At 35.7% G+C, this 14481-nt stretch overlaps 1 protein-coding gene across 9 annotated transcripts in view; it reads left to right on the top strand.

Annotated features, from left to right (window-relative positions):
* Positions 1–14481, top strand: part of CASK (calcium/calmodulin dependent serine protein kinase) — a 410968-nt gene that overhangs the window by 179543 nt on the left and 216944 nt on the right. For all 9 annotated transcript variants that reach the window (XM_036744928.1, XM_036744934.1, XM_036744933.1 and 6 more), the window contains 2 exons: positions 367–444; positions 11197–11269. In XM_036744928.1, coding sequence (XP_036600823.1) covers positions 367–444; positions 11197–11269 — 151 coding nt within the window. The remainder of the gene's footprint in view (positions 1–366; positions 445–11196; positions 11270–14481) is intronic.

Here is a 14481-nt window from a genome sequence, read left to right as displayed (position 1 = left end):
AAAGCTCTAGAACGATCCCTGCCAAGTCTTTCACTGCTCATTTTAACATAATCCAAAACTACAATTAAATTGCTAAGAAAATACATGATTTGTTCTGCTATCTCTGTTCTCTCCCTGTTTTCTAGTTCTTATTTTCTCTTCCTTGCAAATTTTCAATAGAAATAGCAGAATAAGTATTCTTTATAAAGTCACTCATACTTTTGAATTAATGAATTTATTCAGGTGAAAGAATTAATAATTATCTAATTGTATATACCTGTATAATAAATGTATATTAAATATCCAGGTTAGTTTACTTTCAGTGTTTACTTGAATTTGAAGGTATATTTAATTTCTTAATTCATTTTTAACATTTCTCTTTTATAGTATGGATGGAGCTGATCTGTGTTTTGAAATTGTAAAACGGGCAGATGCTGGTTTTGTATACAGTGAAGCTGTAGCCAGGTATGTAATTTAAACTAATGTTGAGGGGCGGTGGGGGAAGGTAATATAGAAGAAAATGGTATAGAAATTATTTTAGAGAGCCTGGTGTTAGATTATACAGTAGAAATGTTAGTAATTTTGTTCTGCATGGAATGCATGAATATTCTATCAATACAACTGAAAATTAGTGAATATTTTAATATACTCTGTGTGTTTGTTTTTTGAGATAAAATACTTGTATTTTCAGGTCTATATTTGGGATCTTCCTCTTATTGATACTTTCAGACAAGGAAGGATTTTAATACCTGATAGTTCTTATGGGATTAGCTTTTATTTAAAGGAAGGTATGCTTCACTAGGTCTTCACCTTGTATCTTAATGTTGTCAAATTATTACATGCCCAGTTAATCCAAAGAAAACCATAAGATGAGAAGGAGTAGAAAAAATGTAGAACCAATTCCTATTTAGAGGAATATAGTCTCTATAGTCTCTAGCCTAGTGAAACCTTGAGTTCTAAGAAGTTAAAGATTTATAACAACAATAACTGGCATTTCTGTAGTGCTTTAAAGTTTAATTTACATTTATTTATTTAACATATTTAGTTTTCAGCATTGATTTTCATAAGAGTTTGAATTACAAATTTTCTCCCCATTTCTACCCTCCCCCCCACTCCAAGATGGCGTATATTCTGGTTGCCCTGTTCCCCAGTCAGCCCTCCCCTCTGTCACCCCACTCCCCTTCCCTCCCCTTTTCCCTTCCTTTCTTGTAGGGCAAGATAAATTTCTACGCCCCATTGCCTGTGTATCTTATTTTCTAGTTGCATGCAAAACGTTTTTTTTTTGTTTTTGAACATCTGTTTTTAAAACTTTGAGTTCCAAATTCTCTCCCCTCTTCCCTTCCCACCCACCCTCCCTAAGAAGTCAAGCAATTCAACATAGGCCACATGTGTACCATTATGTATAACCCTTCCACAATACTCATGTTGTGAAAAACTAACTATATTTTGCTCCTTCCCAACCCATCCCCCTTTATTGAATTTTCTCCCTTGACCCTGTCCCCTTTCGAAAGTGTTTGTTTTGGATTACCTCCTCCCCTCCATCATTCCCCCCCTTTTTTTTATCTTCTTCCCTCTTCTTTCCTGTGGGGTAAGATACCCAATTGGGTATGTATGGTATTCCCTCCTCAGGCCAAATCTGATGAGAGCAAGGTTCACTCATTCGCCCCTCACCTGCCCTCTCCCCTCCTCCCACAGAACTGCTTCCTCTTGCCACCTTTATGCGAGATAATCCACCCCATTCTATCTCTCCCTATCTCCCTCTCTATGTTCCTCTCTCATCCCTTAATTTGATTTTATTTCTTTTAGATATCTTCCCTTCATCTTCAACTCACCCTGTGTCTGCTTTCTCTCTCTCTCTCTCTCTCTCTCTCTCTCTCTCTCTCTCTCTTTCTCTCTTTCTCTCTCTCTCTCCCCATATGTGTGTGTGTGTGTGTGTGTGTGTGTGTGTATGTATATGTATATATGTATATGCATATTCCCTTCAGCTACCCTAATACTGAGGTCTCATGAATCATACACATCATCTTTCCATGTAGGAATGTAAACAAAACAGTTCAACTTTAGTAAGTCCCTTGCAATTTCTTTTTCTTGATTACCTTTTCATGCTTCTCTTGATTCTTGTGTTTGAAAGTCAAATTTTCTATTCAGTTCTGGTCTTTTCACTGAGAAATCTTGAAAGTCCTCTATTTTATTGAAAATCCATATTTTGCCTTGGAGCATGATACTCAGTTTTGCTGGGTAGGTGATTCTGGGTTTTAATCCTAGCTCCGTTGACCTCCGGAATATCGTATTCCAAGCCCTTTGATCTCTTAATGTAGAAGCTGCCAGATCTTGGGTTATTCTGATTGTGTTTCCACAATACTCAAATTGTTTCTTTCTGGCTACTTGCAGTATTTTCTCCTTGATCTGGGAGCTCTGGAATTTGGTGACAATATTCCTAGGAGATTTCTTTTTGGGATCTATTTGAGGAGGTGATCGATGGATTCTTTCAATTTCTGTTTTGCCCTGTGGCTCTAGAATATCAGGGCAGTTCTCCTTGATAATTTCTTGAAAGATGATATCTAGGCTCTTATTTTCATCATGGCTTTCAGGTAGTCCAGTAATTTTTAAATTCTTTCTCCTGGATCTATTTTCCAGGTCACATTGTCTTCCATTTTTTCATTCCTTTGGTTCTGTTTTATAATATCTTGATTTCTTATGAAGTCACTAGCTTCCACTCGCTCCAATCTAATTTTTAAAGTAGTATTTTCTTCAGTGGTCTTTTGGACCTCTTTTTCCATTTGGCTAATTCTGCCTTTCAAGGCATTCTTCTCCTCATTGGCTTTTTGGAGCTCTTTTGCCATTTGAGTTAGTCTATTTTTTAAGGTGTTGTTTTCTTCAGTGTATTTTTCAGTATTTTTTTGGGTCTCCTTTAGCAAGTCATTGACTTGTTTTTCATGGTTTTCTCGCATCCTTCTCATTTCTCTTCCCAATTTTTCCTCTACTTCTCTGACTTGCTTTTCCAAATCCTTTTTGAGCTTTTCCATGGCCTGGGACCAGTTCATGTTTTTCTTGGAGGTTTCTGTTGTGGACTCTTTGACTTTGTTGACTTCTTCTGTATGTATGTTTTGGTCTTCTTTGTCACCAAAGAAAGAATCCAAAGTCTGAGACTGAATCTGGGTGCGTTTTCGCTGCCTGGCCATATTCCCAACCAACTGACTTGACCCTTGAGTTTTTCAGTGGGGTATGACTGCTTGTAGACTAAAGAGTTCTATGTTCCACATTTGGGGGGGATGTGGCTGCTCTGCCACACCAGCACTGCTCCTTCCCCAGAACTCCTGCTCTGATCCACCACTTAATTCCTCCCACCAGGTGGGCCTGGGGCCGGAAGCAACTGCAACTGCAGCTGTAGCTGCCCCACCTCCGCTGCCCCTGGGGCTGGTAGCCAAACCGTGAACTCCTTCCACTCCCGCAGCTTTCCCCACTAACCTTCTCTGCTGTCTTTGGTGTTTGTGGGTTGAGAAGTCTGGTAACTGCCGCAGCTCACTGATTCAGGGTGGTAGGGCACATTCCACCCGGCTCCTGGTCTGGTTGGTCCGTGCTGCTCACGCTGCTCCGCTCCACTCCCAGCTCTGTATGGGATAGACCTCACCCAGAGACCATCCAGGCTGTCCTGGGCTGGAGCCCTGCTTTCCTCTGCTGTTTTGTGGGTTATGCTGTTCTAGAATTCGTTCAGAGCCATTTTTTATAGGTTTTTGGAGGGACTCGGCAGGGAGCTCACGCTAGTCCCTGCTTTCCAGCTGCCATCTTGGCTCTGCCCCCCAGTACTTTAAAGTTCATAAAGCACTTTATATATGTTCTCATTTGCTATAATGACCTAATTGATCAAATTAAAAAACAACTACCAAAAAAAATTAGCTAAGACATCTTCGGCGTACAATACAGGCAAATAACTTAGAAGGGCAACAGACTACTTTCCTCGTTTTCCCCTTCCCCCAACTATCTGCTGATTACCACATGCCCTCTCTCCTTCCTAATTGTTCTACAGCCACTCTTTGCTCACAGCATGGTTATTTACAGTGTAGTTTAATTCACCCACATTTCTGACAGAGTTGACAGAGGAACATCTGCATTATTGTATAGGGTTGTCTCCACTTATCTATTAGAGAATTTCAGTATTGGACCACTATCAGAGACTACTTTGAAAAGCGATGGGATTAAATTATTTACAGCTTTTTCCCTTTCTAATCCTGCTTTCCTCTCTCCTTAGTCTTGCTATGGAATCATAAGTTTATAGAATATTAATTTGAAAGAGTTTTTAAGAGATCATTTAGTTCAACTCCTTCATTTAACATGAGGAAACTTAAGCTTATAATGATTAAATGAGTTAATTTAAATTTTTTACCTAATCCTCTATTAGCTTCAGTTTCTTTCTGAGTCAGCTCTGTACTGGTTGAAGGTAAACAAGACTGCAAAGGCTAATAGTTGTTATACTTGCTTTAAAAAACACTGTAACACAGATGAAAATATATGCTTTTCTTCTTGACGGCTGCTTTAATGTATTACTAGGAGATGCACTTAATGCTTGTTGATGTACTGAAAAGCATAGTAGAATCATCTTTCTGAAAAACTTGCTTGGCTGTTACGTGCCCTTAGTTTTCTCAAATGATATATATCAGCATCCACTGAAGATATGAAGCTATACATCTTGCTTTCTATGTTGAGTGGACTGCTCTATCCTTTACAACACATTACTTTAAAAAATGCAATAATTATCATAATTAACTTAGAACCTTAGCAGACATATATCACATTTATCCACTTGTTTTCTTACTTCACTTTCATTTTCTTTTCCTTAAATTTTTTATATTGAATTTTATATTTTCAATTAAGCATTTATTTTCATTTCCTCCCTCCCACCTACCTCCCTTCTACCACCTGTCCCATCCCCACTAAAAAGAACAACAAAACCTTTGTAAGAAATCAGCATAGTTAAACAAAACAAAATTCCATATTAGCCATGTCTAAAAATGTGTTTCATTCTGCATAATTAGTATACCAACTTTCTGTCTGGAGGTAGATCATATTCATCATCAGTCCCTGGGAATCATGGTTGATTACTGAATTGATCAGAGTTCTGGAGTTTTTTGGAATTCTTCATTTTTACAGTGTTTTTGTATAAATTGTTCATCTGGTTCTATTCACTTTCTATAAGTTCATAGAACGCTTCCTAGGTTTCTCTGAAACTGTCCATTCCATCATTTTTGCAATATAATAATATTCTTTTTCATATACCACACTTTTGTTTAGCCATTCCCCCAGTACTTCTCTCCCCACTTCTCCCACTTTCCAATTCTTTGCCATCACAAAAAGAGCTGCTTTAAAATTTTTGTACAATGAATCCTTTTTGTCTTTCATTGATCTCTTTGGAGGTATAGCCTTAGTAGTGGTATCACTGGGTCAGAGGATATGCACAGTTCAGTAGATTTTTATCATAATTCCAGATTGCTTTCCATTTAATACCTTAAAATAAATATGAATACCTTTAAGGAAAAAATCAATAGTTTTTATAAATAAAATTTTCAAATACCACTTTATATAGAATATAAGAGAATTAACCTTATTACATTGTAAAGGGAAACATAACCTTTAAAACATTGTTGTCACAAAATAATGAAGTTCTAGGTAAATAATATGTGACTCATTTGGCTTTTAATAGAAGCACAGTGTTTGTACTCATTTAATTTCAAGAAACTCTAAGTACTTACTTTATGAATGGTATTTATGGTGCCTTGAAATTTATAAAGTATTTTCCACAGTAGAACAACCATCCTATGAGAAGTTTGAGTCTAAGAGAGGTTAAATGATTTGTTTAATGTCACATAGCAGCTAGTAAATCATAGGTTAGGCCCTCGATCAAACCCAGGTCCTCTGACTCCAAATCTAGTGTTACTTTTGCTACACAATGTAGCTTCTCAGAATACTTATAGTGTACAACTTTGAAGATATGTATGTTTAGTATCAGAGTTTAAATTACCACTGTGATCCTGCACTTCCCAGCATCCTTTGATTTTCCTTGTCTTAAACACCCAATTTGTATATCTTTTTCAAGGAATATAAGATTAAAAGCTTGAAATAATGGCATGCTGTTAGAATACTAAGATTTTTCTTACTTATCTGAGTTTCAGGAAATGGGTAGCTGTTAATATACTTTTCTGTATAAAAATGAAATGATTTGAAAATCACTTCTATTAGCTATTTATTGTATTTAGCTTTTAACTTAGGAAGAGCATGATGACTGAAAATAAAGATTATATGACTTCGTGAAAAGAATTTTGGGGAGCAAGCAGAACTATAACTAATATGTGGAATTTTCAAAGGTAAAATTTAGCTTCTGAGAACTTTGTAACATTAGAATAGTAACTTTGTAACTTTACAAAATATTGAGCCCTTTGTGTTTACACAAATCTGTCAGGCAGTATAGAAAGAATTCCTGTATTGGGTAGAACATTGGACTAGGTGACTCCCAAAGGGCCCTTGAAATGGTAAACATCCATGATTCTGTGAAAACACTGTTCAGTAATTTTACACTAACACGCTAATGAGACATAAGACTTGTATTGAAACAAAAGCATTTTGATGTTTGTCTTTTTCTTTCTGACTCACTAATTATCTTAAGACCATCTGGACAAGCAGCCAAGCAAACAGCGTAAGATATAACTACAGTTGGCTATTAATACAGTCTTCTTGGTGATTACTCTGTTCTCCCAGACTGGTGAATCAGGGTGAATCTTTTCTAGTCCACAGGGGATAGTGACACAACCACAATGTGTCAGTGAGCTGTAGTGAAACAACAGGAACTCCTTGATGCTTTGCCATGAAAGTGAGCTGTGTGTGGAAATCTTCACTCCACTTCAACTAAGGAATTTAGTTAGGAGAATCACCAAGGGAAAGATTTACTTTTTCCCTTAGGATGCCAAAAGGAAACAGTCTTTTTAAAAAAATCCCTTATTTTTGTCACCAGCTTGATCTTCTATAATAGCATATCTGAAGGAAGTTACCTTTCAAAACCTGAGGCAAACACAGGTTGGCATGTTACCTGCTTGCCCTACCAGTCAAGTCAGCACTGAGAAGCATTTTTCTTTGTTGTTGCTCTGTCTATGTTTTGGCTTATACTAAGCTAGTTATGGAGTTTATAAACTATCCTGCTATACATTTTTTCTTAGAGGGACATTTTAGCTCTTATTCCCTGTGACCCATCAGAGTGCAACCTAAACTTAATAACCTATTGAACCACATAAGCAGAGATACACTATAACGTTGTAAATACAGTAGTGTAGGCTACATGGCTACCTTGATATTTCTGCCTAGTTTCACTGAAATTTCCACAACTTTTAAGAGTGAAGCTTAATTCATTTTTGTTTGCCTGTTTCCTGAATACTTGAATAAATTTATTTCTATCGAGGGTAGTAGCCCTGATATAGCAATGTTGCTATCATTATTTCAGTAGTAAACTTCTTTTTTCAAAATCCTGTTTCTGCACCAGATGATATGAAAATATAGTTTACCCAAAAGAGAGTTGTCATTTACCATGTCGAATGTGGGATGTTTGGACTATTTGATTGACAAAGACTTCTAGTTCTTGAAGACTGTTACTTTAAATCAGTCCGTAGCAGTTCATTCCAAGTATTATATTGAAATGTGGTTTGTTTGTTTTTCTTACCAAATAACTGAAACCAGTTTTCTCTAAGTTGTCTAGATTCCTAGGCTTTGGAGGCGTCACTTTAAATGTAATGATCGTGAATTCATTTTCCTATATAATGTCTTACAGTAATTGAAAATGAATTGAGATTCCTAAAGGTACAGGGAAAACAAGTCTATACCTGTTAAGAATGAACTGGTTTTGAGACCCAGCTATGACACCTTCAAGTTCTATAATTATCTATAAATTGTTTAAAGTCTCTGAACTTCATTTCATTGTCTGCAAAGCGAGGTTAATATTTCCAGTGCCCGCCCTGCAGGATTATTGTAGGGAAAATGTTCTGAACATCCTAAAATACTACACAAGTATTGGTAGCTGTTAAAATGAAAGAAAAGCAGCCTGCCCTTGGAGGGTGAGCTTATGTGAGCAGTTCTGATCTCAAATATCTGTGAGTTCACAATGCTTCATACTTGACCAAAATATGCCAGTTGGAATTCCTGGCCTTTTTTTTTTTTCCAGTATTAGGAGCATCTTAAGGCGAAGCCTATAAATCATTACAATTACAAACCCTTGGCTTTATAAAGCCATGTGAGGAGTACCAGCTTTTTCCAGTGAAGCCTTAAATGTTAATATAGAATGCAATCAAATGCACATTGGCAGAGATCACATGAAGAGCCAATGCATATGAGAAAGCTTAGGGTTATCAGATGAAAAGGAAGAAATTGAACTTAAAAATTGTTGAATAATAACTAGTAAGCATGTGAACATAGTTAAAATTAAGCATGCTGTCTGTTCTTGATTCTGGTGCTGTCAACGTGTTGACCTTCTTTTAATGGGAGAGAGCAATAGACCATTTGGGGGCAGAGAAAAAGAAATGCATACATTTCCAGACAATTCCCCTTAAGTGCCATCCTGGAACCTGCTACTAGAGCATATTAAGATATGTTATTCTCTCGTAGTCCGTGTCTATGGAACAGCTAGTTTGGAATATCCAGTAGGAAGTCGGTGGTTTGGGACTACAGCTCAAGAACGAGACTGGGACAGGATATCTGTATCTATTGATTTATCTGCATAGAGATGATAATTAAATTCATAGGAACTAATGTGAAGAGAAGCAAATCCTAGACACAGCCTTAGGTTACATCACAGGTGATAAAATATTGATCATGATCGAGCAAAGGATACTGAGAAGGAATAGTTACACAAATATTGTAGGAGGAGAACCAGGAGAGAGTAGTGCTACAAAAATCCAGAAAGAAGAAAGTGTCTTTCTAGGAAGAGATCACTAGTATCACATGCATCAAGTGAGATCAGTAAGTAATCAGGAACTGAAAAAAGACCAAAAGATTTGGTCAGTTTGGAGAGTACAATTCATTTAATTTACCTGTTGGCTCCTCATACCTGAGTCTTCTTAGGGTACCCTACTTCAGGCCTCTGGCCTCTGTCCCAGGGTCTTCTCCTGGGTTCCCAAAGCATTGCTGTGTTAAATCTCTTCTCTTCTTTCATAATAAGAAATCTTTCCAGGTCCCTCACAATACAAGTGCCTTCCTGCTGAGAGTATTTCCAATTTTTCCTGTATATGTCTTGATCATACGTTGTTGTTTATATGTTCTCTCCTTTATTAGACTGTGAGCTCCTTAAGAGCAGGGATTATTTTTTGCCTTTCTTTGTATATCCAGCTCTTATACAGTCCCTGGTACACAGTAAGCACTTAATAAATGATTGTTGACTTGACCAAGTCAGCTTAGTTGCATGAGTTCCTCCAACTCTTATTTAGTAGTACATGAATAGGAGTAAGGATCATGGGTGCTGTGATTGATCCAGGCCTGGGGTTTGGCAAGTGATACTATTTCATGAAAGCTTGACTTTTTGATCATCCCTTCCTCATAACTCCCAGCATGGTCAGTGTACTACTTGAAGACACATTCATAAAGGGTACCATATAGATGTGGCCATGCCTTTGTGCCTCAAATAGATATTTTGTTCTGTAACTCTCTAATGAATATAAATAACCTACAGTGTGATATAATATGTTTTTATATCTTCTGGCAGGATCCATTTGTAAATCCTAATTGCCTGACATGGTGCTCTTATCCCAGTTGATGCTTAATTAAAAAGAGTTTTTTTTTTGGATATGTGCATAGGGCCACACTACTAAGTGGCAGAGGCAAGATTTGAACCCCAGATCTTCTGATATCAAATCCATTGTTCTTCCCACTATATGCCATTGCTCCCTATTCTTTTTTTTAGCCTCATATGCATGACAGACAGATCTGATTGTATGAATTTTCATGGAACTTGGGAATAGAGAGAGAAATGCTAGAGATGGATTAAAGTTATGCAGCAAGTTGGGAAATCTTTTTCCATTTCTCTTAACCCACAGAAATACATCATTTGAGGGCTACATTGAAGGAAAAAGTAACTTAATTTAATTATATAATTTTAAATTTGGTTCAATTCCATATTCCATACTAATTGGGGAAAATGTAAATAAGGGGATAAGAAGAAGGGTCAAACTCTGTCTTTGAGGTAGAAGGACAAGTAAGAGAGTAGCAAGGAAACGTGTAGAGAGAGAGACAAAAGTAGACATTAGTCTGGTAAAATACTATAGAAAAAAGGAGTGCAGCTCATTAGAGGCTAAAGCTCCAATAAATTTCTCTTGTCACATCTTACTATTAACATGGGCCACAAATAAGAAGCCATATTTTCTGAACAAAAAAAAAAGTACATCTAATAATTTTCTTTTTGTAAAATTCCATTAAAAATATACTTTCTTAAACAGTTACTAATTATCTACTGAGTTCTGAGCATTGTACTGGGCAATTAGGAGATATATGGTTTATATATAACACCTTTGAGGATTTTATGATTTATTAAGACAATAAAATACAAACATAGTTAATATTATTGTATGTTTTATTGACAGTCATTAGAGAATTGCAAAACAAAGGTGGTATTTGAGGTCCAGGGATGTGGCCATACTTAGAGGAAAAGTTTCACAAATATGTACACACTTCTCTAGTGCTATCATGGCCACATCAAGGGCAGTGTGGAAGGGATGATCAAGAAGAGTCAGGTTGTTATGAAGTAACGTGTTTATCACCTGGGCTTTTGGGGTGTTAACAGCTGAAAGAAATACAGTTATGTTACTTTCTGTAGCTGTAGGCAAAATTGGGACCTGGACAACTTGATATTTGTCTTTACAGGCTGATTACAAATCAGTCAGAGGTCAGTGAACTAGAAATTTTTTGTGTCATTGAAATTTTGCGCAGCAACTTTAATGTAATTAAAGTTAACTGAAGATTAGAAAGCTTACTAAGTTCTTTATGTGCTTTAACATTGCAGAATAGAATTCTAAAAATATTTTAATCTTTGTTATTATAACTAGATTTCCACCAATCTTTTTTTAATCCAGTGAAATGTGTCTGTAGAGGAGTAATATAAAGATTTGAGTTTTTGATTGCAGACATTGTGTCTATTATAAGTTGGGTTTTTTATGTTCTTTATACAGTCTTAGATTTATTTTGTTTTTACAGTCATTACATGAGACAGATACTGGAAGCACTACGCTACTGTCATGATAATAACATAATTCACAGGGATGTGAAGGTAAGTCATTTATCTCTATCACTGTAAACCTTAGACACAGACTCTTTCGCTTTGAGGACACAGATTTTTGTAAAGACAAATGAATATAGTACTGCCAACATAAGGAAAATTTCGTTTTTTACTTAAAAATGAAAATGTATGACTACACATTACTTGGAAGGCCATTCATTCTTTTTTTTTTCAGCATGAACATTTTTAAAAAATAATTTCCTTTAACCTTAGTTTTAAGGTTTATGAAAATGTATGCATCACTGATAATCCATTATCACTTTAAAAATGAAAATGAATCCATCAGATATCAAGAGATAAATAATAAATAATTAGAAAAAATAATTTTTGGTAGTTAAAAGTTACTCATTTTTACTGTCATTATTTGAAATAGTCACCATAATAGTAGGTTTGTTTTTATTACATTTACTGATTGCATTTACTGCCATTCAAAAACACAGATACAATTATTGTACATTCTATCTAAATAAGAATATGACTTTGTATGAACATTTTGTTTGCACTTGGGAATCCCCTCCATGATCCACTTTACTTGGAACCTTGGCCTCAGGTCCTTTCTTAGGTTCAAAGTGTTGAGAAAAGCAGTAGGACCATAAGAGGAAGGGGAGGAATTAATTAGTCTCTTTCTATTCTTCAGCTTACCTCCCTGAGTTATTTTGCATATTGCAGTTTTGACCTTACTTCCTCTTACATCTCTCAGAGACATAGTGTTCCTAGAAAAAAAGCTACCATTGTACTCTATGTTTCAGTTCACATTAGGTTGGCTTTTCTTTAAGATGTGACTTCTTTTAAGGAAAACTGAATAGAATAGAATAGCAATTCTAGGTAAGATCTACTAGAATGACGTATTGGCCAGTGAAATGATGTATAAAATGTTTATCACTTACATTGCTGTAAATAATTTAAAACACTCACTTAAGAATTAAATTTGCAAGAAAGTGGAACATCTTATAAGATATCATCATTGAAAATGTAATGACTGCATGACACTATAGTAGAGTGCTTCATAGCTATCTAAAAGGAGAATAAAATGGAATATATTGTGGAAGAGGAAAAACAGTAAACAATTGCAGCATACTTTGTGTTGCTCAATTATATTAACCTGAGAAAAAACATACTTTTTCTTAGAGAAAAAAATCCTTTTTCCTCCTCTCCTTATATCCCAAATATTATGTTTCAGTAACTCAAAAATTTAGTTGGAAAATAAATTATTATATCACTTTTAAACACTGGTATATACAACTTATTTAACGGTTATTAAATCAGAATATTTTCAGCATCGTATTTGTAATTGGTATAGTTAATAATTGCAAGCTATAAATAATAGCTGACAACATGGTTTGCCTCAATACCTGTCATTCTATAAATATTTAATTATTTATGCTAATCAACAAAAGCTGGTATGGATAAGCCAAAACATTTTAAAATTTATCCGATTGTATGTGTCATTTTTTTTTGTTTTTATTTTTTGGTCTGCCCCATTAAAATGTAAGCTCCTTGAGAGTAGGGATTGTTTCATTATTTTTATTTAGAATTCCAAGTACCCTAGAATAATGTCTGGCACATAGTATGTATTTAATACATGTTTTTTAACTATTGATTTTTATTTTTAACTAAGCTAGTATTAGTTTTAATTACTGTGCCACAGAGCAACCGATTTGGGGGAGGTAACCTATAAAGATGGAGAGAAAACCAATCTGAGGTTCAAAATTTTATCATAGATAATCCACAATGATACCTCTTTAGTTGTCAGGCAGAGAGGCAGCATGATGTAGTGAAAAGAGTGCTGGACTTGGAATCGGTGTTTGAGACAAGAGGGCTACTGCCAGATACAATCTGGGTTTTAGGCAGTAAAAATTGAGTGCCATGTTGATAAACTAGGAATCAAGCCAGACAAAGAATATATGTTTCATCTATCATACTTAAGAACTCTAGGAGAAGATAAGAGTTTGATAGGGAGAAGGCAAGGATATAAACCCAGAAGAGGAGAGTAATTCACAATAAATGCAAATAGAGCCTCAGAGGAGAGAGTAGCTTCCCTACAAAAATATTAGCAGCAGGAGGATATAAAGTAGGAGCTTTAAAAAAAATACTTATAAAAAAAGTGGAAAGAGAATAAATAACTCAGAAAACATGTCGAAAACATCACCAAAGTCGTGGACTCCCTGGAAAAAATAGAATGGAGCAAATGGAACTCAGTGATTCCATGATACAAGAAATATTAAAGTCAAGTGATGGAAAATTTAGAAGAACATGGAAGATATATTCCAAACCAATTGACCCGAAAAATGGGTCAAGGAGAAGTAATTTAAGAATCCTAGCCCTCTTTAAAAACCATGATCAGATAGGAAATCGCAATGCCATGTTTCAAGAAATCACCAAAAAAAAAAAAAAACAAACCAAACTTTTCAGATTTCTTAGAATTGTAAGACAGTGAAAATAAAGTCTTATCAATCATCAAATGAGCATGGGGGAGAACAACAACTATAGAAACTGTAGAACAACTGTACGAAGCACCGAGGAATGTCACACCAAAAAAGGATATGGTAAAAGGATGGGGAGAGGAAACTATTCAAACTGCCAGAAAGAATTCAAGTGCAAAGGAACTACACAGAATTGCATAAGGCTATATTGCAGTCACCATGTAGGAAAGGAAATATTGGAATATAGTACCGTATTCCAAAAGGCAAAACTGACTAAGTCCTACAGGAGAAAAATGAATTTTTAATAGTTTTAAGGACTTTTAAGCATTCCTGGTGAAAAGACAGAAGTGGACTGAATTTTTGAAACTTAAATACAGGAGACTAGATATACATTTGAACAATCAAAAGGTGGTAGATGATGAAGTGCTTATGTTTTTATGGGTTCAGAAGTGATGTTTGTCTCTTCAGAGTCCTTCTGTCTTCAAGAGTCATAGCGTGAATTAAGAAAAAAAAACACAGGGTCTTATGGTGATAAGGTGTTCTCTTTTGGTGGGTGGAGGGGGGTTGAGAGAGGAAAGAAAAGGAAGAGAAATGTAATACACTAGGAAAAAAGTGAAAATTATTCAGTAACCTTGTTTAGTGGGTAGAATTCTGAACTCAGAGTCAGGATGACTGATTTGAATCCTGTTGCAGACACTTAGTAGTTGTGTGACACTACTAGTTACCTAACCTCTCTAGATCTCAGTTTCTTCATCTGTAAAATTCAGGGTTTGGCTTCGA

Source organism: Trichosurus vulpecula, chromosome 2 (assembly GCF_011100635.1).
Source record: "Trichosurus vulpecula isolate mTriVul1 chromosome 2, mTriVul1.pri, whole genome shotgun sequence".
Classification (NCBI taxonomy): domain Eukaryota; kingdom Metazoa; phylum Chordata; class Mammalia; order Diprotodontia; family Phalangeridae; genus Trichosurus; species Trichosurus vulpecula.
The sequence above is the reverse complement of the archived record's forward strand: the minus strand, read 5'-3'. Positions and strand labels throughout refer to the sequence as shown.